Source organism: Thunnus albacares, chromosome 22 (genome assembly GCF_914725855.1).
Source record: "Thunnus albacares chromosome 22, fThuAlb1.1, whole genome shotgun sequence".
Lineage (NCBI taxonomy): Eukaryota > Metazoa > Chordata > Actinopteri > Scombriformes > Scombridae > Thunnus > Thunnus albacares.
This window is the reverse complement of record NC_058127.1, coordinates 20,247,257-20,272,229: the sequence shown is the minus strand read 5'-3', so window position 1 is coordinate 20,272,229 and position 24,973 is coordinate 20,247,257. Positions and strand designations below refer to the sequence as shown.

Genomic DNA, 24,973 nt, shown 5'->3' with positions numbered 1-24,973 from the left:
GAATTATAATGAAATGAATGACATTTTTCATCAACAAATAAAAACGAAATGATGTGAAAGACGGGCAAATAGACAAATAGACCGTGGTCTGTGGAATGGATTCATTAGCCCTCTAATTCACATGTCATATTCATCATCAACCTGCATGAATCTGCCCAACACACTGTAGCTCCTGACTTGTAAATCCTCCGCCACCCAAAAAATATCTCTTGTTCAGACATTGATTTTGCTCCCAGAGTTGTTGCAATAGCGTTAATAAGAAGCATCTTGCATTCAGTAATGTTATGTCTTTGTCAGTAACGTTATCTGATGTTGTTGAAAGAAACAGATTGATGAGCGAAATTCATCCACAATTCATTAGAGGATTAGAAAGGCGATGCCAACAACTACAACTACAAAAGTATGCAGGCCAGCTCGCTGTCATTCATATGAAATAGCTGTAACTGATAATCTGCCACTTGGTTCGTCGTTTCAACCTGCAAAAGCGATAGTTGGCGCCAACTGAAGATGAGAAGCCTGCTACCTGAATGTTTTGTGCATTTCTCCCAAAAAAAAGTGATAAGAGATCAAATATACCATAAGAAATTTGTTAGCCTGGGAGCGTAGCAAATCTACATATAGAGACGCAGTAGTGAAGTCAAGATGAGAGTGAGAAAGTGAAAGAGAAATGGGGGGGAAAACCAGACAAAAAGGAAGATATAAGTCTCTAGGGATGGATAGAAGGCTGAGAAAGAAGATGAGAAGACAAACAGAGAAGCGATCAAATTTCAAACATTACAATCCAATCAACATTATTCCTCCCCAGGCAGCAGTAACTGCAGGAATGCATTAAAAACACATAAAAACATCACAAAAATTATATTATGCACTCCAAAAGGTCAGGATTGATTCAAGATAGTGCGCTACACAATGTATAAGTACATAAACGCTGAGAGAGGAGTGGACTGTTGATGAAAGGAAAAGACAAAAAGAGCGTGTGTGTGTGTGTATGACAACTGTGAATGAGAGTTGGCAAAATGGGAAGATTGCCGAAAGAGAGGCTGTGGAAAAAAGGCCGTACTTAGCGAAAGGAGACAGGAAAATGCTTGTTAAGAGGATGGAACGATAAAAAAAGCTGATAAAAGGAGAGAAATATGCTTTAGCTGGAGCCTGTACGAGCGAGAAATTATCTAAAATGATATAAAAGAGCTTTATACACACTCGCATAAAGCAAAGAACATGCTTAATGTGCGGTATGCACTTTCCTTCCCTAAATCTCCACGAAAAAAAAAAAAACATTTCCTTAAACGTTCTCCTCTTTTGTCGTTTGCTTTCAAGCTCCAAATATCATAAAAAGGCGAGTGTGTGCGTGTTAAATGGATGTTATCATGTATCGGGCTACGTGTGTGTGCGATAGTGCGTGTTTGAGTGTGTGCAGTAAGTGATGTTTGCTATAAGCACTCAGCCGTCCATGACAGTGAAGTGGTGTAATGTATTACAGTCCATCCAATATCCAATATCACCATAATTCCACTATTGAGCTACATGGCTGCCAGCTAGTACCAACTAATACCACACACACTCCCACTAAAACACACACACACATGCCAAAGGCCACAGTGAAAGCAAAGTTTTTAGTGTTTTTTTCAACGTTCTTGTGGATGAACTGCTCGAATTCCACATGTTTCTGTTTAACCAAAGTAAACACACACATTTTAATTTACGAATAAAGACCGTCCTCACCCTTAACCTGCACACTCAGCCCTAAAAACAGACACTTTTCTAATAAAAAGCAGGATAAAGGACTCCCAGGAGACCCCTTTTTTTTAGGGTTATCTATTCCCACGGGGGCACTATTTGGCGTCTCAGGATAGTAAAAACCCAGTCCACTCACACTTACACAAACATACACCGACACGGCACAATAAAGCAAATTTATGATGGCTCAATTTATGCTGTAGTTCCATACACAGCCAGACACAGCTCCACGTAGGGTCGTATTTGTCTTATACTTCATCCCATAGCACACACTTCACAGGTTGCGGAGGAAGAGCGGCATAAAATTGAACCATAAAGTGAATCTCGATGTGATGTCATCATACACAATCATAAATTGATGGTAGGTTGTAGCTGCCTAGGCTGTATTCATCATAAAACACTAAGTGTTGTTTGGATATTAGAGGGACTTTGAAGGGTAAGTCACCTTGTGGTGATGTCATGATAATCTCATGAGGTAATGCAATCTGAGATAATTGTGTCATCTTCTATATCATAACTGACCAAAGCTTTTCTATGCTTGTGAGTCTTTCAAGAAGCCAAAGGATTGTGAATCACAGCAAGAGCTGCGGCCCGTTCACCTTCTCCTGTTTAATAACTGCAGGAGTACTTGTATCTTCAGATCAAACTGTTGCTGCGGTACAAAGCACAGCAGTAAAGCAATAATAGTTCCAAACACTTTATACAGGTCCATCTTCTTCAAAGGTTCGCCTGCAGTGAATGGCTGGAAACAACAACCGCACAAATGAGAAACATCTTTTTCTGATTACCTACTGTGGAGCAAGTAGGCAGAGACACCATATCTGATCAGTTTATGTAGCGCTCTTTTAAATATGTTTATAGGAATCATCAGCTGGAATGATTTCGCTCGGGAAGGGAAAAAAAAAAAATATTGGCTCAGGTAATTTGTGAGAAGCGTATCATATTGTTCTCAAAATATTAAAAAAAAAAAACAACAACATTAAAATTGGGTTTTTTTATGACATGATTCACGCTGTGATGTGGTTGAAAATGGAAAAGCCCAGGCATCGTGAGACTAACAACAACCGATGTAAACAAAATTCAATTTCCTCTTCTTCCCCCTTAAAGCAGCCTATCTTCATATAACTTGCATTTTGTTTGATGATACTCGCTACGATGCGGACGACAAATTTATCTCATAAATATTTATGGCAGCCTCCAAAGGTGGGTGAACTCTATTCTGTAAATAAGAAGGTGTACACCGAGATAAGTTGGGTTTCATTTTGATGTGTACAACATGTATCAAAAGCTGAAATGGCTGCCACCCCGCCACCACCACAGAAGAGGAAAACACCCTGTCGGCCTGTGTTTTAACATGGAAAAATGAAGTTTGATAAAAGGCACACCGAATACAACCAGACCTTTTCTTTCCGTGTGGTCTTTTCTCAGAGTGAATAGTGCCATTACTTGTAGTTTTAGACAGAGTGAAGCCGAGGGTGGCTCAAAAACACATATTGTATGAGTGGTAAAAAGGGCTGAGAGAGGGAGAGATAGATTTGCACACATCTCGCTTTGGCCTTTAAGAGGCGGAAGCTGTCTCTGGTTTGTCATTTAGTGATGAGCACGTGAACAGAATAGGGTTGTGACTTTAACAGAATACTGAGAGAAATGGAGTAAAGGAGGGGGAGAGAGAGAGAGGAGAGGAAGGAAATGATGGAGGGAAAGATAGAAGCGGAGATAGAGAGAGAAAGAGAGACTTAGATGTGGGAAAGATGTCGGGGGGGAAAGGAAGGAGAGAGGATGGGGGAGGAGGATAAAAAGAAGGGAAAGGGCAGGACTGACTCATCTTGTGAGGGAGGAAAAGGAGAACAAGAGGAAGAATGGGTGGTAAACAAAAGGACGAATGGTGTTGATAGGAGGATGTTGAATGGTGCCTCTGGTCATTATATATCACCCCATGGATTCTGTCAGGACAAGCTGGAGCGTGTGTGTGTGTGTGTGTGTGTGTAGAGGTGGTGTCTGTGATTTAACCGATTGATCAACAGTATCATCAGGAGACAAATGTGAGTTCACACACTTATAATGAAACACTAACACATTGAATCTGTATGACACGCATACATATGATGAGCTCACTTGCTCATTCAGCCACATACTGTACTTAAAGCCTCACTCTGTCACACCGATCCCTCTCTCTCTCTCTCTCTCTCTCTCTCTCTCTTACACACACACATACACTCACACAATCAAATGAAAGAAGTCAGCGAGCGTCCCACAGCTGGGCACTGATGAGGGAGAGAGAGAGGGCGTTCGACCTGCTGCGTGAACAGGCAGTATTTCCATACAAATCAATGGAGCGTCAGGCTAAGCTCAGGGACACATCAGGGGACAAGCCTGGTCACACACGCGATGAAGCTGCACATACACACACATCACATCACGACATGCGGGCACAGGAAACTGCAATCACCTGCCCTTTACGGCACACACACACACACACACACACATAACCAGCTGGCTGAAGATAGCACATCAAGAGGATGGGTGAGCAGGCAAGGTTACTTTCATAATAAAATCTGCTGCACTGATTACGCTCTGAAAACCTCAAATTTGTAAAATAATCCATTTAATTACACCAAACTGATAAGATTACATAATTATTTTTGCTTTATACTATATGCCAAAAGTATGTGGACATCCCTATCTAACACCCCATACATTTGGGTACTTTAGTCTAGACCTTAGTTGCAGTGAAGGTACATCTTAATGCTACAGCATACAGTAATCTTTTAGACACTTATGTGTCTCCAGCATTGCGGCAACAGCCATAGACTGTATATAAAGATGGACGTAGCGAGGCGTGACGTCACCCATTGGTTTGCATTGGAGCCAGTTTGAAGCCCAAAGTTGCTTCTTATGATTGGCAACTTGTCCGTTTGGAGCCAAGACCTTCTAAATAAGAAGTGTGGGGTGCTGCATTTCATGCTCTGGAAACATGCACCACTACCTCGGACCGAAGCTAACGCTAGCTTACTGAGAACAACAACCAGTGCACACTTTGGTTATTGCTAGCTATTTAAATTGTGTTAACAGGGCAGGTATTGTAATCAAGTAACATTGAACTTAGTAAAATATTGTGACAGTAGTCCGACTCAGTGTGAGTCTGGAGCTGGGGAGAGTTGCAGATTAGCGAACTGTCAGTCATAGCTGTCAATCATCGCCCACATGACAGACATCAAAGCTACTGTAAGCCTTCAAATCTTATTAAAAGAGCAATAATGCACAAGATGACCACCAGTACACTTATTAGAGGGCCCGAATTTAGTGATTGAGAATTGGAGCCAGGGATTTTTTGGAACCAGCATCTAGCAGCTGACAGTAGCGTTACACTTTAAGGATATTAAAACAGCAACCTCCACATTGGATTGAGGCTTAAGCCAATGCAGAAGTTGTTATTTCTTTTCAACATAACAATACTCTGTACAGAGAGCCAGGTCCAGAGCCAGTTTGGTGTGGAAGAACTTGGCTTGCACAGAGCCCCAACCTCAATCTCATCCAACACATTCGAGACGAATGTGAACGCCAGACTTTATCGTCCAACATCAGTGTCCGACCTCACTAATGCTCTTGGCTGAATGGGAGCAAATCCCTGCAGCCAGGATCCTTCACAGATTTGAAGCTGTTGTAGCCAAATATTTATGTCCATGGTTTCGATTGAGATCTTCAACAATCACATTTGGATGTAATGTACAGAGGTCCACATATTTTTGTCCTTTAAGTGTACATTTGAATCCCTTATCCTCAAAAACTATGCAATATACTGTACAGATAACTGGCCCTCTCTTAGTGTTGCCTTATTAGCCCTACCATGAAAGCAAGTCTATGTATGCAATAAATATAGTTTATGTTTCAAGTGTTGCAGTATCTGCCCTCATTTCTCTGTCTGATACCCACTTGGGTTGAACAAGCACATCAGCTTTCTGAGAACCAATTCAGGCCTTTGATGAAAAATGAGATATGGCTCACACTTTAATTAGATTCCATGTGTGGATACATCTTCTTCTTCACCACCACCATCTTTGCTTGGAGTAGAGGTTAGTGTCACATCATCTTCAAGCCACGAAAGAGCAAAAGAGCAAAACTGGATACTTTTATCATTTTTGGCCTGGAGACTGTCAAATGTAAAATGAATTCCAGCCCAAACACAGTCTAATGGAAATGGAAATGCCAAAAAAAATACTCATCAGTCTTTAAAGAAAAAAAAACCCCATAATGTTCAAACCCTACTGCACACCAATTTTATCTGCCATCATCTTTCTTTGTGATGGGGAACAGGAATTAAGTATCACATTAGAGTAAGCATATTAAAAGGATAAGAGCATCACTACAGGGCTGACAAAATTGTCCAGGGATGAGGAGAGAAAAGGACAGAGGGAGCAGAGAGGAGGAGAAGGTGAACATTGTAAAAAATGAAGAAGAGGGGGGCCAGAGACAGAAAGGAAAGAGGTGTGAGACTGAAGAAGGCTGATTTACCATTAGTGCCAACAAAGGCAAGAAGGAGAAAGACTAAGCAAGGTCTATTCATGGTCTGCTGTTTGGTAAAAATTTAAAAAAAAAAAAAAAAAAAAGAGTGAGATTAAGAATTGGGAGGGGTGATCAAACAGGAGGGCAGAGAGGAAAATGAGAAAGAAAGCAGAGACAATTCATTATTAACCTGGGCAGGCTGGACACTCAGACTTTAGATGGATAGAGGGAAAAGAAAAATAGAGGTGAGGGCAGAGAGAAAAAGTATGTGTGAAGGAGAAAGAGGGAAAGAGAGAGACATAGGAAATGAAAACAAGCAAGCCATCATCCATCCAATCCTTCTATTGTTGCTCAGTTCTCCTTAAAGGTCGCCTTGCTTTTCTTCTACCAGTGTCAACAGGAGGGAGGGAAGGACGACGACTGAGCGGAGAAAGGAGCGGAAAAAAAAATGTTGAAGATTTATCTATCGAGGGGAGAAGGAGGAGAAGGAGGAGGAGGAGTGGCAGCAGTGGCGGCGGCGACACTTCAGAATTCTTGATCATCGCCACGGCGACCAGTCACCTGGCAACCGGGTACACAATGGCTGCGGTAGCCTTGGCAACAGCGTGGTCTCCGTCGGATACACGAGGAGGATGATGAGGCGGGCAGGCAGGGAGACAGGTAGACAGATGGAGTGATAGGGAGAGAAGTGTGAGGTGGAGGGCAGAAGGGTGAGATTGAGCGAGGGAGGGAGAAACAGGAGGAGGAGGAGAGGAGCAGGTGTAAACAGAGTCGGTATATCACACCTCAACAGGTGCAGAGGATCAGCCAAATGTGTGTAAAGACATAATGAGAAATGTAATGAGCTACTGACCAGGAGAATGGCCCGCCATATGTGATCCTGCATGTAGGAAGGATGTGTTTTTGTACCTTATATGTCTGTCTGTGTGGGCGTGCACTTGTTTGAATGAAAGGCAAGTGACAGCTCGCTTGTTTCTGAGCTTGTAGGTTCACACTCCTTGTTTCTTCACAGCAATTTCCTTTTTCATAGTACATGTGTGTGTGTGTTCCCCTTTGGCATCTGCACCAGCCAGCCGCCAGCTCAAATCTCAGGTTTTAGAGTGACTACAGATGAAAGCCCCTGTAGCGAAGGAGGGTTTGCTACCGGGGTGGGTCTCGAACCCCGGTGTCCCAGACCACGGACGACTAGACATGCTGGCCCTTGGCTAGCAGGTTGACCCTTTGGCTGAGCAGTTAGTGCAGTCATCCCTGGTCTGGGAGACCGGGGTTTGAGACATGGTGTGGGAGCCCTTCTTCACTACATTTGGTGTCAGAAATGGGATGACCATCGGAAGAGCGTGCGCCCATTGGCGTGAGGGACCCAGGAGGCTGAAGTGCAGAGACATGAGGGAGCTGGTAGGCTGAAGCATGGGGACGTGCTTCCCGATGAAGGAGGTAATGTCACGGTGCCGTGCCCTCTAGAGAGTAACAACCAGCCAGTGGGTTGACCCTTTGGCTGAGTGCTTAGCGCAGTCATCCATGATCTGGGAGACTGGGATTCAAGACCCAGTGTGGGAGCCCTCCTTCACTACAGCCCCATATCTTTTTTTTTTTTTTTTTTTTTTTTGGCTTGCACAAATGATTCAAGTTTGCTTTAGGAAGAATGCATGTAACCTGATGAGTCAAATGTCATACGTCAGACCCGAATTTATTTGGCTGGAAGAAGTTTATGGTGATTCACGTGTACATTAGATGAAAGCTTATATTGCATATTCATGTGAAACACCCACACGTGTGCGTGTGCACATGTCGTGACGCAACACCAATGCAAAACCATGATGAATAAACGTGTGGAAAATGTGTGGAAAATGTGGAACAACAGGAACAAAACTGCATACCTATATATATATATTCTGTACATATATACACACACACACACACACACACACACACACACACACAGAAATACATGCATTGCACCACCTAAAACGATTAGAAACATAGTGGAGTAATACATCACCAGCACACTCATACTCTAACTTAGTCAGTTTTTAATTTGATGGACATGAATTAATAGTTAACATTTCAGATAAGACTTATTGAGGCCTTAAGGCCCAAGATTGCAGAAATGGTATAATTTTGTGTGTGTGTGTGTGTTTGGAAGAACTGAGGAGCAACAGAGATTGAGATTGTGTACAGTCTATAAGCCCATTAGCCCCAGGTTAAGTGATTTACAGCTTCAGCTTTAAGCCCCTCCTGCAATCTCATCCCCAACGCCCCTGTCTATCTGCTCACTCTATCTGCCTACCTTATCTGGGAGATTACACACACACACGCACACACACACACCTGTCAGTCCGCTTGTGTAGACACACTGCCAGACACAACTTTGAACAGGTACGAGCTTGCGGTGTACAGAAAACAAATTTAAGACATGTACTAATCACACACAATGCGCGTGCATACACACACACCTTGGTACACAGCTCCCCATTAGAAGGTGTTGTGCTTCTGGAGCCAAACACAAAGGAGGTGTTTCATCTGCTCTGTATTTTTGTTCTCATTGTGGATTCTCTTTGATACGGGCTTCCTCATCAATGCATCTAATAGCTCCATACACTCAGTCTCTCTCTGTAATGGTGAGTGCGTGTGTGTGTTTCAAAGTATGTATGTGTGCTTGAGACAGAGAGACAGAAAGGGAAAAGATGCTTGTGTATGAGAGAGAGAAAAGTGCGTCCATGTCCGAGTGTGTGTGTGTGTGTGCGTGCGTGCGTGCATGATCAACCCAATAAACTTCACAGCTGCTCTCTCACATGGCCACTTTTACGGGAGCGGCGAGCAGCCTCCAACCTCCGAGACAAAAGGAAATGTAGAAAGCAGCTCTAAGGACAGATAAAAGCAAGAGAGGGAAGTGCTAAATGATTGCTCCTGCATCAACCCCCCCCTTCCCCCCTTCCAAACATACCTCCCTTACCTCCTCCTCTTCTTCTTCTCCTCCTCCTCCTCCTCCTTCTCTCCCCCGTCTGTCGGCCCCCGTTTTTTATTCTCTATTTCAAAGGGACAAAGAGAGGAAAAAGGGAGAAACCAACAGCAGCAAAGCAGCAACTCCACTTACAAACACGCAGGCATTATAAGCGGCCGCGACGTTGCCACGACAACACACGGGGAGGTGAGGGGAGGATGTCGGGGAGGTGGGGAGGGTACGGCGACACAGAGGAAAGAGATGGGAGAAGGAGGAGGTAGAGTAGGTGGCAATAAAGAAAGAAAGGGAGGGATGGAGGTTGTTATCTTGGCTGTATTTACCTGTAGCTCTCGTGGCTGTTCGGCAGAAATGTCTTTCTCTCTTGCCACTGATCTGCCGTGTCAGTCAGCGAGTCGATGTGTTTATCATGCTGCATTTTATCATACGGGAATGACGGCAGATAGAATACAAGCTCCCTGCTTGGAAGCGCCGCTCAAATCTGCATTCTGGTTGTATAAACACAACCCTAGATTTGGTTTCACGACATTTATGCTGATTTTTTTTAGTTAAAATGAAATGAGCATGTTATTGTGCATATTATTTTGCAATCCTAAGGACAGAACTACATGCTGGACTTTGCAGTGGTTTCTTTCAAATACTGTCATGCGAAATAGATGTTGAGATTTTGGCTGCTATCTGCTTCGTGCTGTGGAATTGTGGCCTAAATAACTTGCTGATATCAGTTTACAACAATTTTCAAAGTTTAAGGTTTCTAGTCAGCAGTTGGAATGCTATAATGAGTCAGAAAATGTTTTTCTCCTTTATGAACATCAGATGTATTGTTCAATATGTGCATGTTTTTTTTAAGTGTGAAAAAGGTGAGCAGGGATGTTAAAAGTCTCCAGACAAGTTTGATCACGCTATTCGACAAGATCACAAATTTCGTGGTGCGTGGAGTTGTTCCCAGCTCGGTATCATGTTCAAACTGGACGATTCCGCAACACTTGATGTGCCAATGTAGGAAGTAGTGCGTCCCCGAGGAAGGCGGTGGATAAGGCTGACAGTGTGGAGTTCTTGGGAATTTGCATCCCATTACAGAGCAACAGTTAACATTTGCTTTTTTTTTTGTTACCACAATCTTTCCCGAAAGTTAACCTCATCAATATCTCAACCGTTATTTATTTGCCACAACCAGGATCTTCTAATCATAACCATCCAGCAACTGACAGATTCACAGATACTGTAGAAATGAATCATTTTCAAAACCTGCATTGAACTTTCTGTCTGGTGATGAACAAGACAGCAGCATTAAACTGCCTGCAATGTGCCATGACTAACTGTCAGACCGTGTCTGTCTCAGTACAAACCACAAGAAAACAGGATCCCTTCCAGATATTTTGGCTGAAGGTGAAAGCCAAGAGTATGTTGCAACCTCTTACCTTTGCTATTCAAAGCTGCGGTACTGTAGTTGCTGATGATGTCAATCAATAGTGTAATGTGGAGGCTGTTGTAGGTGGAGAGTCTGAGTCAATGGCGTCTCTCATTCTTCCTCTAGGTGCACAGCAGCAGACGGGCGAGTCAAGAGTGGGAAGGAATCCAGGGAATGTAATGCATGTAGATCATGTCTACTCCATTGTGTTAAATCACTGACATACATAGTATAACTCTCAATTGTTACTTCTATCAGTATCCGTCCAATTAATGGAATATGTGTTCATTCACGTATGTTTCCTTATTCAATCAGTTTCACAATGACATTGTAGCATCGTGATCACAGGTATATAACTATAAGATCATTATGCTTCATTAAAATTGACAAAACGGCCGCTATCTTTATTCATTTTAAAGATGTCTCCTCATGCAACTTAAGTGATTTTGATGCAACAGTAAGTACACTGAGCTTTGCTAGGTTTAGCCTCCATTACATCACAGGTCACAGATGTTGACGCAAAGCAACGGCTCGATTCAAGTCTCCACTTTAGCAATCCGGCAAGTTAATTCACCAATAAGAGCCGCTGACAGATACAATCAAACCACCGCTTAAGCTTGTGCCTGTACAAATCTGAGTTTCCGACATAGAAAACAGGTCACGGCAGCTCATAGCTGTATGAAAAAGGATTTAGGTTCTTGCCAGTTTGAAGTATAGACGTCTTCCAGAGGGCGTCTAGGTGGATAGGCCACGCTGCATTGCCTATTGACAGTCTGCGCATGAATCAAAAAGCCTGGGCTGTGTTGACGGAGATGAACAGGAGATGAACACAATGTCTGAATGTCAAGTCAAGGCTGTCAGACGGTCAGAGGAGTCGGTGATGGAGCCACTGGAGGCAATGAAGGAAGGAGGAAGAGAGGAAGAGGAGAGACAGGAAGGAGTCGGTAGTGTAAGGGAACGGAGAGGAGAAAACAGGCGATAAAGAACGAGCGCAGAGAGGCATAAACATACAGCGTGCATTCACGCTCATGCAGGATTGGAGAAATGATTCGGATGGGGAGTTAGAGAGTGAGACGAAGTAGAGTGCAGGAGCAGGCAGATGGAGCTGGTTAAATCCTTGTCCTGAGTATTGTACCAATTGTGGCAGAGAGGCAGACACAATAGCTGAGCGGTCTCCTGTCGCTTCCATAAACAAGATAAATTGATGGGGCTCCCCCCGCCCACTAACATCCACAGTTTGTTTTTATTGCCTTCCAAGAGAACAGAATGGAAACCTACTCTGGTAAAACAAAAAGAAACCCTCCGCTAAATATTCCTTTTCCACTCTCTAAGGCTTTCTCAATAGCATCATGGATGAGTGGCAGCATTTGATGCCATTGTCTCATATGAGTAGCTTTGGCTTGTATTAGGAAGAGGCTCTTTCAGTCTGGCTCCCATGTTGCTGAGAACAAACTAAAAGGGATGTAATTCAATCAGTGAGGTTTAAAAAGCCGCCTCTTTACAAAATGATTTGATTATATATTTTTTTAAACTTAAGATAGACAAAACATGATGGAGCATAACCGGTATTGATTTTGACTACATTTCCTCATCTTTGACAACCCCCAGGGATGTTTTTCCTGAATGATATTTTATTATGACGGACAGGAATGTTTTACACAGACATAGCAGGCATGGAGGAACACAAGCAAAATATCCAAAATGGGATTTGTCAGTCAGTAAGCAGAAAGATGATGATGAGTCCTAGCGCTTACAGAATGGGTTGTAATGGAAAAAAGAAGACAGGAGAAAAAAAAAGACATTAATCACATAATTTGATGAACTAAACTCATAAAATCATGCAGGCTTGACCTAAATTAAGTCAAATGAGGCAAAATAATGAGTAATTAGTTTATTTTAAGACAGTCATTTGATTCAAGTAGAACTCTTAAGAGAAGTAAAGACAAAAAAAAAACCCCAAAGTGAAGCAATCTTATCCAAACATTAGATGACCTTTAGAAAGTGACATTTTTGTGGTGAGAAATCAAAAAGGAAAAAAAAAAACATGTTTATTAAAGTTGCTCTCTGTCTCCTCTGGTATTTATTCTGTGCTTGTCTACTTGTTGATGCAGTGTTGTTAGCAGTGATCTATGTAGCCTTCAGCGGAGTCCATGATTTACTATGAGCTCTGACTCTGACACGGGCCAGGAAGGGAAGAGGCCCCCCCACCCGCCACCCTAGTCCTGGGTCACATTTAATGACTGTCTGACCACCATCCATCTTCCCACCCAATAAATGACACCATTTAGGCAGATTTTATCCAATAAAAGCAGGACTATGTGTCATGTTGGGATGTGAACCCATAACTGTGTGTCTGTTGCTTTTATCAGGTTGCTTCACACACTGTAAACTTGAAGCCAAAGACTTATCTCATATGTTTTATTTGGAAGAAAACTGAATTTCACTGAAACACTTCACACAGTAATATTGATGAGGAAGGATAAAACTCTTCTATACAGGATTTAGTAAAGGTTATGGTTAAGCTGATGATGGTATATTGTTAGCAGATAGAGAATCAACATTCAACATGGATTACAGATAAGTAAAGCTGGCTTTTAATTTCAGAGCTCAGTCTTCTTTCTTTTTTTCTTCTTCTCTTCTTTTCCCTCCTTGTGGAAGACTTTCCCATCAGGCTGTTCTCTCCACTTCAGGGCGACTCCACTCACTCCTTGCTCCTTCAGTCTGTCCTGCAACTGGGAAACACAAATGGAAGCCATTTTGAAACATTCATCCCCTCTATTTTGTTGTTGTTGTGTCTAAAAAACCCCACTGGTTTTTAGACATTATCAAACTTCATAATGGCAAAACACAGCAAGCAGAATAAGCATGTAAACAAGTATTCTAGACCAGTTTGAGACACCCTCAGCCCCCAACCCAGTCTGGATTTTGGAGACTTGCCTTTTTCAGGATGTCTGCTTTCACAGCAGGGTCATTGAGATCCACGGAGGAGTCCTGCACCTTCATCCTCAGCTTAACTACCCGCCTCTTTACTGGTGTTGAGACACATAACGAGAGGAGAAATGAATCATTAATTGGCTGTCGTAGTTAGTTCTATGATATCTGATTCATTACAACAAATGAGCACATTCTTTCTGTGTACATTCAAACATGATTTATGCTAAAGTCACGCAGCATTCCAGGGCTCGACATTGACTTTTCAAGGCACTTGTCCTTCAGACGAGTAAATTTACCTGTCACTTGTCCAGGTACAAAAGTAACTTGTCTGGGTAAAAATAGCTATAATTTACAAGGAAACACTTGAAATCATCCAAACAGTTTCAATATATAAATGATTCAGTTTATGAATTTTATTAAAGCCATTACTTCCCTGCTAATGATCTTTTTATTTTACCCTGAATTGCGAAGCACTTTGTAAAGTCTGATTTAATATGAACTCAATAGATTAATCACTGATCATGCTTCTGATGTTTAATAATGATGATTGACAGGGTTCCCCCTAGGATTTTTTTTCAGGAGGGTTGGTAGGACCCCTGAAACTACAAGTTTTGTCATGAGGCAGGTATGTCATGGACTTTGTTTATATTTGAATAACAAATTGTGCTTAAAATATGTACAGATCAGTGGCTCATCTACAGGTGTAGGTCACACCCAACCAGTTTTTTCTGTCTCCTGCTTTGAATTTGTTCATATCTCTCCATCACCTGATGCCTTGGCTGCCTCTGTGTTTCTCTTTCCTCCTTAAACTTTTTCTTCCTTCTTGAATCAGTTCTTTACTTCCTCCTTGTTTTTCTTTCAACACTATTAACGTTACATCCTGCGATTCTTCCTCACTTCTGTCTCCTCTCTCCTGATTCCTTCATGAAGCAGAACTTTAACTTGTATGATGTTAATCACAGTAATTGTGGACAAACGACACACAGTGGGAATGCATCAGTAGTCCAGTTATCCAAACTATCAGCTACATTAACATAACTGTAATGTAAAGCAGCAGCACCTGATAAACTGGATGGTTAAAACAACACTTATGTCAATTTTAAAAACTTAAGCTTCACTGAATAGCTGTTTTAGCTATTTACTTTGTTGTCTTTTGTCTGACATTAATTATTTGATGCTGCACTTGTCAGTTAGTGTCATATATGATCCTCTTGACTCTGATTCACTCGTCTGTCTCATGAAAGCAGCTCCAGTCTGCCTGCTAGCTTCAACACGGAGGGTTTGTTTGTTTTGAACACCTGCGCAGCAGGGGGTGGTGGTGGTTTGTTGGTCCATGTCAACAGTAACAGTCGCCTCCGTGTCTCAAACGGGGATACAGTGTTCAAAACAAGCGCTCCTGCGGTAGGAGGCCAGTCTGAGCTTGCAGCTGTAATGTGATGAAAGTTTGTGTAAATGCTGTTTCTGAATTTGAGAAAATTTCTCTTCCACTTGCCCTATTAAAAATCCAATTGTCCCGGACAAGCAGACAAGCCTTAATGTTGAGCCCTGCGTTCTCTGGCTTCTACTGAAGGACAATAAACTACTCACCAGGAGGGATGCTGTAGCAGACAGATGAAAATCTCTTTTTACAGGACATAAATGTCCATTGGTTTGATTCCTGCACACCACACATCATTTTCATCAGTGATTCTGAAGCTGAGCCATTCCATCTGGTGAACGAGTAGTCACTACCATCAGACCAGTTAATGTCAGGATCTCTGTACAGGCCAATCCAGACCAGACTCTTATTACCAGCAGATGAAACTGTGTTGATGAGTTGGTTCATATCTTCAGTGTTTTCAATGGTGACCAGGTCTGTGTATGTCTCTCTGCAGTAGGTCTGAGCTTCAGTCCAATTCATGGGTTTATCAACAAAGTGGTACTGAAGGAGACGACATGTGGAGAAGATTGACCAGCCTGTGAGCCCTGTGAGGAAAACACCACTTTTTAACATGTAAGGTGGCTCCAACATTTTTTTGAGTATTACAGAATAATGAAATAATATGACTGCTTCTGGCAGACAACAACAACACTGACACATGCACAAAGGGCATATGACGCCGTTGACTGCCGACCAAATGAAATGGACTGTTGCCTTGATTAAAATTATGCATTTCTTTGGGTTTGAACATTGTTGGAAACATTTGGGATAATGTAAGTACACAACTCAATAAAATATATAACATAGGTCTAGTCGTTTTTAGACATTATAATGCAGAAAAGTTATATATTATACCTTTTAAATATTTCACTGACCTGAGAGATACAGGACACCCAGCAAGAACCTCTCCATCATGATGCTGCTCTGAGGCTTCTATGTGCCGAGGTTCAGGCCAAAAAAGAAACTCTAATATTAGGTAAATCTATGCAAATTCAACACCACAAGTCACTGTTCTGCTGCATGCTGTATGCAAAAAGTATTGTCATGCATGTAAAGGTTTATCTCTTAAACATTGTCATGTACCCACAGTGCAATTTTGAGGCTGCGTTTTGTTCAGAGTCACACTTTGGTTGTGTATATTTTATTTCTCACTTACCTCCAGTCGTATCTAGCATGCAGAGTTTTAGTTGTATTTGTCTTTATGTTCTGAGATTTCTGCCTTCTATACAGTAGAGGCGAATGAAATTTTTGTTTGTTTTTTGGTGCTCACAGTGTTGAAAAAGTGGCATTCAGATAAGTCAGCAGCAACATCTCCCTCTGGAGTCTTCATTACTCTGGACAGAATTCACTGTGATCAGTTTTCATTTGGACTATTTCTTCAGTAGAAAGTAAATGAAAAGTCAAAAAGCAAGAGAAAAGTAGAGAAAGAGGAAAAATACTTCCTGAAAGTGTGTGATTTGATAGAAATTTCTGATCAAGGTTAAATATGTGTGAAAAATGACAATATGTATAAGTGAGAGGCTCAACAGACTTCCTGCTGCCTCAAGGCAACAATATGCAGTAAAGTAGTGGTAGGCAAATACATATACATATATATACATATACACACACAAATCAGATGAAGTTGAAGTGGGTATAATGTTGCATTTTTGAGATGGGACACACCTTCAGGAAGTGGAGCCACATGTAGTACAGTGCTAGAAAAGGGTCAGATATATTTGACTGTATAACACCTTGAAATCAAGATAACCTTTAAAAAAATACAAGCATGTGCATTCATCACTAAAATAATTGAAATGATGGTTTAAAGACTATTTTATAAGATTATTTTTTCTGAGCTGTGATTTTTCATGTGTTGCCCGAGGCATAATTAGACAGTTAGTGTAAATGTTAAGACATTCTAAATGATGATGATGTATTATTGTGTAAAATGATGATGCGGTTAATGTTTTTGCTATCTACTACTCACTGGCAATAACGGACACAAGTACATTTTATGGTCTAAAGTGTGGAATAGATGCATACAAATATATTGTATTTCTTATTCAAAGTGCAGAAAGTGTGATGTCCATCTCTGGTTTACCAACAAACTCAAGTGCTTCCTAAGATTCCACACAGGATGAGACACCAGAAAATGAAGTCGGAGGCTTTTAAGAACAAAACAAAAAAAAAGAATGTTTACATAAAGAAAAGGATGTACATGTACAGTGAGATCCAAAGTCTGAGACCTCTACTCAAAATACTTCTATTTTGCATTTGTTTCGATTGTAATACTATTTCTTTCATTACAAATGATAATATCAGCTTAACAATTTGAGTGAAAAGTGTCATCTTTGAAAAATGTACATGAATATCAGAATATCTTAGTATTTCCCCTCTTTTGCTTTAATGACAACATGCACTCGAGCTGGCATGGACTCCACAAGTTTGTGCAAAACCCGATGACTCACATTATCCCAGCAGGATTTGACAACATTCCAAAAAGCAAGGTTGAGGTCAGGTGACTGTGGAGGAAAGTCCATGACAGTCAGGACTCCTTTGGTCTTCTTTGGTCTTCAAGGAAGTTGTTCCAAAGCTTTGAGGTGTGTTTGGGATCATTATCCTGCTGCAGTATGAATCTTTCTCCACAAAGATGCAAACCAGAGAGTACAGCATGTCTCTGAAGAATGGAGTGGTACTTCTCCAACATTAAGATTGATATATAATGTGTGTTCATGTGTGTGTGTGTGTGTGTCTACGTCATTCACTGTCCCTCGATGTGACATATTGATACATATTGGCAGCAAGATATTTCCATCTTCCATCTGTCCATCTGTCCATCCATCTTCCCACCCAATAAATGACACCATTTAGGCAGATTTTATCCAATAAAAGCAGGACTATGTGTCATGTTGGGATGTGAACCCATAACTGTGTGTCTGTTGCTTTTATCAGGTTGCTTCACACACTGTAAACTTGAAGCCAAAGACTTATCTCATATGTTTTATTTGGAAGAAAACTGAATTTCATTGAAACACTTCACACAGTGATATTGATGAGGGAGGATAAAACTCTTCTATACAGGATTTAGTAAAGGTTATGGTTAAGCTGATGATGGTGTATTGTTAGCAGATAGAGAATCAACATTCAACATGGATTACAGATAAGTAAAGCTGGCTTTTAATTTCAGAGCTCAGTCTTCTTTCTTTTTTTCTTCTTCTCTACTTTCTCCTCCTTGTGGAAGACTTTCCCATCAGGCTGGTCTCTCCACTTCAGGGCGACTCCACTCACTCCTTGCTCCTTCAGTCTGTCCTGCAACTGGGAAACACAAATGGAAGCCATTTTGAAACATTCATCCCCTCTATTTTGTTGTTGTTGTGTCTAAGAAACCCCACTGGTTTTTAGATATCATCAAACTTCATAATGGCAAAACACAGCAAGCAGAATAAGCATGTAAACAAGTATTCTAGACCAGTTTGAGACACTCTCAGCCCCCATCCCAGTCTGGATTTTGGAGACTTGCCTTTTTCAGGATGTCTGCTTTCACAGCAGGGTCATTGAGATCCACGGAGGAGTCCTGCACCTTCATCCTCAGCTTAACTACCTGCCTCTTTACTGGTGTTGAGACACATAACGAGAGGAGAAATGAATCATTAATTGGCTGTCGTAGTTAGTTCTATGATATCTGATTCATTACAACAAATGAGCACATTCTTTCTGTGTACATTCAAACATGATTTATGCTAAAGTTACGCAGCATTCCAGGGCTCGATGTGTTTTCGAGGCACTTGTCCTTCAGACGAGTAAATTTACCTGTCACTTGTCCAGGTACAAAAGTAACTTGTCTGGGTAAAAATAGCTATAATTTACAAGGAAACACTTGAAATCATTCAAACAGTTTCAATATCTAAATGATTCAGTTTATGAATTTTATTAAAGCCATTACTTCCCTGCTAATGATCTTTTTATTTGACCCTGAATTGCGAAGCACTTTGTAAAGTCTGATTTAATATGAACTCAATAGATTAATCACTGATCATGCTTCTGATGTTTAATAATGATGATTGACAGGGTTCCCCCTAAGATTTTTTTCAGGAGGGTTGGTAGGACCCCTGAAACTACTAGTTTTGTCATGAGGCAGGTATGTCATGGACTTTGTTTATATTTGAATAACAAATTGTGCTTAAAATATGTACAGATCAGTGGCTCATCTACAGGTGTAGGTCACACCCAACCAGTTTTTTCTGTCTCCTGCTTTGAATTTGTTCATATCTCTCCATCACCTGATGCCTTGGCTGCCTCTGTGTTTCTCTTTCCTCCTTAAACTTTTTCTTCCTTCTTGAATCAGTTCTTTACTTTCTCCTTGTTTTTCTTTCAACATCATTAACGTTACATCCTGCGATTCTTCCTCACTTCTGTCTCCTCTCTCCTGATTCCTTCATGAAGCAGAACTTTAACTTGTATGATGTTAATCACAGTAATTATGGACAAACGACACACAGTGGGAATGCATCAGTAGTCCAGTTATCCAAACTATCAGCTACATTAACATTACTGTAATGTAAAGCAGCAGCACCTGATAAACTGGATGGTTAAAACAACACTTATGTCAATTTTAAAAACTTAAGCTTCACTGAATAGCTGTTTTAGCTATTTACTTTGTTGTCTTTTGTCTGACATTAATTATTTGATGCTGCACTTGTCAGTTAGTGTCATATATGATCCTCTTGACTCTGATTCACTCGTCTGTCTCATGAAAGCAGCTCCAGTCTGCCTGCTAGCTTCAACATGGAGGGTTTGTTTGTTTTGAACACCTGCGTAGCAGGGGCTGGTGGTGGTTTGTTGGTCCATGTCAACAGTAACAGTCGTCTCCGTGTCTCAAACGGGGATACAGTGTTCAAAACAAGCGCTCCTAGAAGCTACAACTAACTGCGGTAGGAGGCCAGTCTGAGCTTGCAGCTGTAATGTGATGAAAGTTTGTGTAAATGCTGTTTCTGAATTTGAGAAAATTTCTCTTCCACTTGCCCTATTAAAAATCCAATTGTCCCAGACAAGCAGACAAGCCTTAATGTTGAGCCCTGCGTTCTCTGGCTTCTACTGAAGGACAGTAAACTACTCACCAGGAGGGATGCTGTAGCAGACAGGTGAAAATCTCTCTTCACAGGACTTAAATGTCCATTGGTTTGATTCCTGCACACCACACATCATTTTCATCAGTGATTCTGAAGCTGAGCCATTCCATCTGGTGAACGAGAAGTCACTACCATCAGACCAGTTAATGCCACGATCTCTGTACAGGCCAATCCATGGCCCACTTACACTCGGCACCACCTTGTTAGCCTCCTTGTTCTCAGTGTCGTTCCTCACAGTGGCCAGGTCTATGAAGTTCTCCCTGCAGTACCTCTGAGCACTGGACCAGTTCATTTTTTGATTCACAAAAACAAATTCAGGATCCAGCTGTGTTCCTACAGTTAAGTTATTGGGAGAAAAAATGAATCTTTGAGTTGAAGTCCTGAACTTCAATATAATCATTATTAGAGAAGAAATAATGCTTTGCTTAGTGCTTACCTTTATAACAGATGAAAACATGTGGAACTTTGCACAAACCATCCTGCCATAACTGATTTCCACCTCTACTCCATACACAGAGATCACGAGCCCTTAAATTTGGTTCTTTGGGTGCCCAGTTCCTATATTCAGCCCCACTCCCTCTGTACCCATCTGACCACTTCCAATCAATGACTCTGTACAGGCCAATCCAGACCGGACTCTTATTACCAGCAGATGAAACCTTGTTGATGAGTTGGTTCATATCTTCAGTGTTTTCAATGGTGGCCAGGTCTGTGTATGTCTCTCTGCAGTAGGTCTGAGCTTCATTCCAATTCATGGGTTTATCAACAAAGTGGTACTGAAGGAGACGACATGTGGAGAAGATCGACCAGCCTGTGAGCCCTGTGAGGAAAACACCACTTTTTAACATGTAAGGTGGCTCTAACATTTTTTTGAGTACTACAGTATAATGAAATAACATGACTGCTTCTGGCAGACAACAACAACACTGACACATGCACAAAGGGCATATGACGCCGTTGATTGCCGACCAAATGAAATGGACTGTTGCCTTGATTAAAATTATGCATTTCTTTGGGTTTGAACATTGTTGGAAACACAACTACACAGTACACAACTCAATAAAATATATAACATAGGTCTAGTCGTTTTTAGACATTATAATGCAGAAAAGTTATATATTATACCGTTTAAATATTTCACTGACCTGAGAGATACAGGACACCCAGCAAGAACCTCTCCATCATGATGCTGCTCTGAGGCTTCTATGTGCCGAGGTTCACGCCAAAAAAGAAACTCTAATATTAGGTAAATCTATGCAAATTCAACACCAAAAGTCACTGTTCTGCTGCATGTTATATGCAAAAAGTATAGTCATGTACGTAAATGTTTGTCTGTACAGTTGTATTTCTCTACACTGAGCTGAAATGAAACAAATGCTCAAAAATTTGGTAAATAAATATTAAATAAATATTAACAATATTTATTTACAACACATAAATAAACGTAGGCCTTAAAGATGGATAAGTGGACCAATCAGTTTCTATCTTAAAAACAAATCTCGATACTCACACCGTCTGTATGGTCCTTAATATAGATCAATGTTTGTAATATAACTTAATAACAAAAGTGACTAAAGGGGAATTAATTTGCTCACATTTAAAGCCAAATCAAGAAATTTGAATTTAAGAAAACATCATGTTAATAGCGTTGTTGCATAGTGTTAGTACCTGTATTAAAAGATCTTGTGCTTTGACTTTTTTTGTTAGGATGTCCTTTTGTTTATATTTGAATAACAGTGGCTCATCTACAGGTGTAGGTCACACCCTACGGGTTTTTTCTGTCTCCTGCTTTGAATTTGTTCATATCTCTCCATCACCTGACGCCTGGGCTGCCTCTGTGTTTCTCTTTCCTCCTTAAACTTTTTCTTCCTTCTTGAATCAGTTCTTTACTTTCTCCTTGTTTTTCTTTCAACACCATTAACGTTACATCCTGCGATTCTTCCTCACTTCTGTCTCCTCTCTCCTGATTCCTTCATGAAGCAGAACTTTAACTTGTATGATGTTAATTAAAGTAATTGTGGACAAACGACACACAGTGGGAATGCATCAGTAGTCCAGTTATCCAAACTATCAGCTACATTAACATAACTGTAATGTAAAGCAGCAGCACCTGATAAACTGGATGGTTAAAACAACACTTATGTCAATTTTAAAAACTTAAGCTTCACTGAATAGCTGTTTTAGCTATTTACTTTGTTGTCTTTTGTCTGACATTAATTATTTGATGCTGCACTTGTCAGTTAGTGTCATATATGATCCTCTTGACTCTGATTCACTTGTCTGTCTCATGAAAGCAGCTCCAGTCTGCCTGCTAGCTTCAACATGGAGGGTTTGTTTGTTTTGAACACCTGCGTAGCAGGAGCTGGTGGTGGTTTGTTGGTCTATGTCAACAGTAACAGTCGTCTCCGTGTCTCAAACGGGGATACAGTGTTCAAAACAAGCACACCTGTGGTAGGAGGCCAGTCTGAGTTTGCAGCTGTAATGTGATGAAAGTTTGTGTAAATGCTGTTTCTGAATTTGAGAAAATTTCTCTTCCACTTGCCCTATTAAAAATCCAATTGTCCCAGACAAGCAGACAAGCCTTAATGTTGAGCCCTGCGTTCTCTGGCTTCTACTGAAGGACAGTAAACTACTCACCAGGAGGGATGCTGTAGCAGACAAATGGAAATCTCTTTTCACAGGACATAAATGTCCATTGGTTTGATTCCTGCACACCACACATCATTTTCATCAGTGATTCTGAAGCTGAGCCATTCCATCTGGTGAACGAGTAGTCACTACCATCAGACCAGTTAATGTCAGGATCTCTGTACAGGCCAATCCAGACCAGACTCTTATTACCAGCAGATGAAACCTTGTTGATGAGTTGGTTCATATCTTCAGTGTTTTCAATGGTGACCAGGTCTGTGTATGTCTCTCTGCAGTAGGTCTGAGCTTCAGTCCAATTCATGGGTTTATCAACAAAGTGGTACTGAAGGAGACGACATGTGGAGAAGATGGATGGATGGCGGAGTTTGATGACATGGTGAAGTAGCGTGGGATCATGGGAGTTGTTGTCTTCATTGTGAAACAACTACCATTGCAGTCATTGCAGTCAGCTTCTCCTGGTTAGGATTCCTTCAGTGTTCAGCGTTCATGAGGTTTTTACCAGGAGCCGAATTATCCACAGAGGTGTCCTCCTCTCCAAAACAAACGGACCCAGTGGTTAAAACCAGTAAAAAGACCGAATAAAGCAGTCTCACATTAAATATCTGTGTTTCTCCCACGCTGTTCAGCAGACACGACAGCCAGTGGAGCTGTGAGCCGAGCTGCTGCCAACGTTTGCTCAGCTTGTTTTTCCGATAACTTAAGATCCAGACTAAAATCCAGTTAAAAGATATAGTTAAAAACGACCAAGATCTAAAAAGTATATTGTAAAAATGTGACTTAAAACTGAATAAAAAAGTAAATTTATGACAGCTTCTTGTGGACAACCACAACACTGACATTCGCAGAAAGGGCATATGATGCCGTTGGCTGCCGACCAAATGAAATGGACCGTTGTCTTGATTAAAATTACAGATTTCTTTTGAGTTTGAACATTGTTGGAAACATCTGGGATAATGTAAGTGCATAACTCAACAAAATATATAACATAGGTCTAGCCATTTTAAGACATTATAATGCAAAAAAGTTACATATTATATCTTTAAATATTTCACTGACCTGAGAGATACAGGACACCCAGCAAGATCCTTTCCATCATGATGCTGCTCTGAGGTCTCTTTGTGTCAATGTTCACTTTTAAAAAGAAATTCTACCCCTGTATTAGCTGTTCTTAGGCAAATCTAGGCAAATTCAACGCCCCCGTGTCTTCTTTGTCACTGTTCTGCTTAATCCTATATGCATTAAGTATTGTCAGGTATGTAAATGTTTGTTTCCAAAACATTGTCATGTACCCACAGTGCAGTTTTGAGGCTGTGTTGTTCAGAGTCACACTTTGTCGTGTATATTTTATTTCTCATTTATCTCCAGTCGTATCTAGCATGCATGTTTCAATTGTATTTGTCTTTATGTTTTTCTGAGATTTCTGCCTTCTATACAGTAGAGGCGAATGAAATTTTTGTTTGTTTGTTTGTTTTTTTGGTGCTCACAGTGTTGAAAAAGTGGCATTCAAATAAGTCAGCAGCAACATCACCCTCTGGAGTCTTCATTACTCCCAACAGAATTCACTGTGATCAGTTTTCATTTGGACTATTTCTTCAGTAGAAAGTAGTTCCGATGATACCTGTTCACAGAGAGGCTGGGCTTGATGTTTGAAATGTTTAAATGTGGTTTGCAGATCTAATGAGTCCAATGAATATACATCAGATGAAAAGTCAAAAAGCAAGAAAAAGGTAGGGAAAGAGGAAAAATAAATATAATGAATAAGCACACACACACACAGACACACAGAGTATATATATACTGTGTTTGTAAATATACAGCAGGAACTCTGTTGAGCCTCTCACTTATACATATTGTAATTTTTCACATCCTAAACCTTGATCAGAAATTTCTATCAAATCAGATGAAGTTGAAGTGGGTATAATGTTACATTTTTGGGGTTGGACACACTTTCAGGCATAATTAGACAGTTAGTGTAAATGTTAAGACATTCTAAATGATGATGATGTATTATTGTGTAAAATGATGATGCGGTTAATGTTTTTGCTATCTACTACTCACTGGCAATAACGGACACAAGTACATTTTATGGTCTAAAGTGTGGAATAGATGCATACAAATATATTTTATTTCTTATTCAAAGTGCAGAAAGTGTGATGTCCATCTCATCAAAAAGAATGTTTACATAAAGAAAAGGATGTACATGTACAGTGGGATTCAAGTCTTAGACCACTACTCAAAATACTTCTATT

General features: G+C 40.8%; 1 protein-coding gene and 1 long non-coding RNA gene across 3 annotated transcripts in view; one reads left to right on the top strand and one right to left on the bottom strand.

The window, feature by feature from the left end:
* Positions 1-24,973, top strand: part of LOC122974509 — a 66,403-nt gene that overhangs the window by 23,918 nt on the left and 17,512 nt on the right. Inside the window, exons 1-2 of one of the 2 annotated variants that reach the window (XR_006400392.1) lie at positions 15,456-15,537; positions 20,805-20,923. This is a non-coding gene — a long non-coding RNA (uncharacterized LOC122974509). Of the gene's footprint in view, positions 1-15,455; positions 15,538-20,804; positions 20,924-24,973 lie in introns of those variants that run through there. The other variant, XR_006400393.1, reaches the window with a different exon arrangement.
* Positions 15,124-16,295, bottom strand: LOC122974508 (snaclec stejaggregin-B subunit beta-1-like). The gene is made up of 2 exons (XM_044342546.1): positions 15,840-16,295; positions 15,124-15,509 (listed from the first exon to the last, which is right to left on the bottom strand). The coding sequence occupies exons 1-2, from the start codon at positions 15,877-15,879 to the stop codon at positions 15,124-15,126; spliced, it is 426 nt and encodes a 141-aa protein (XP_044198481.1). The 5' UTR covers positions 15,880-16,295.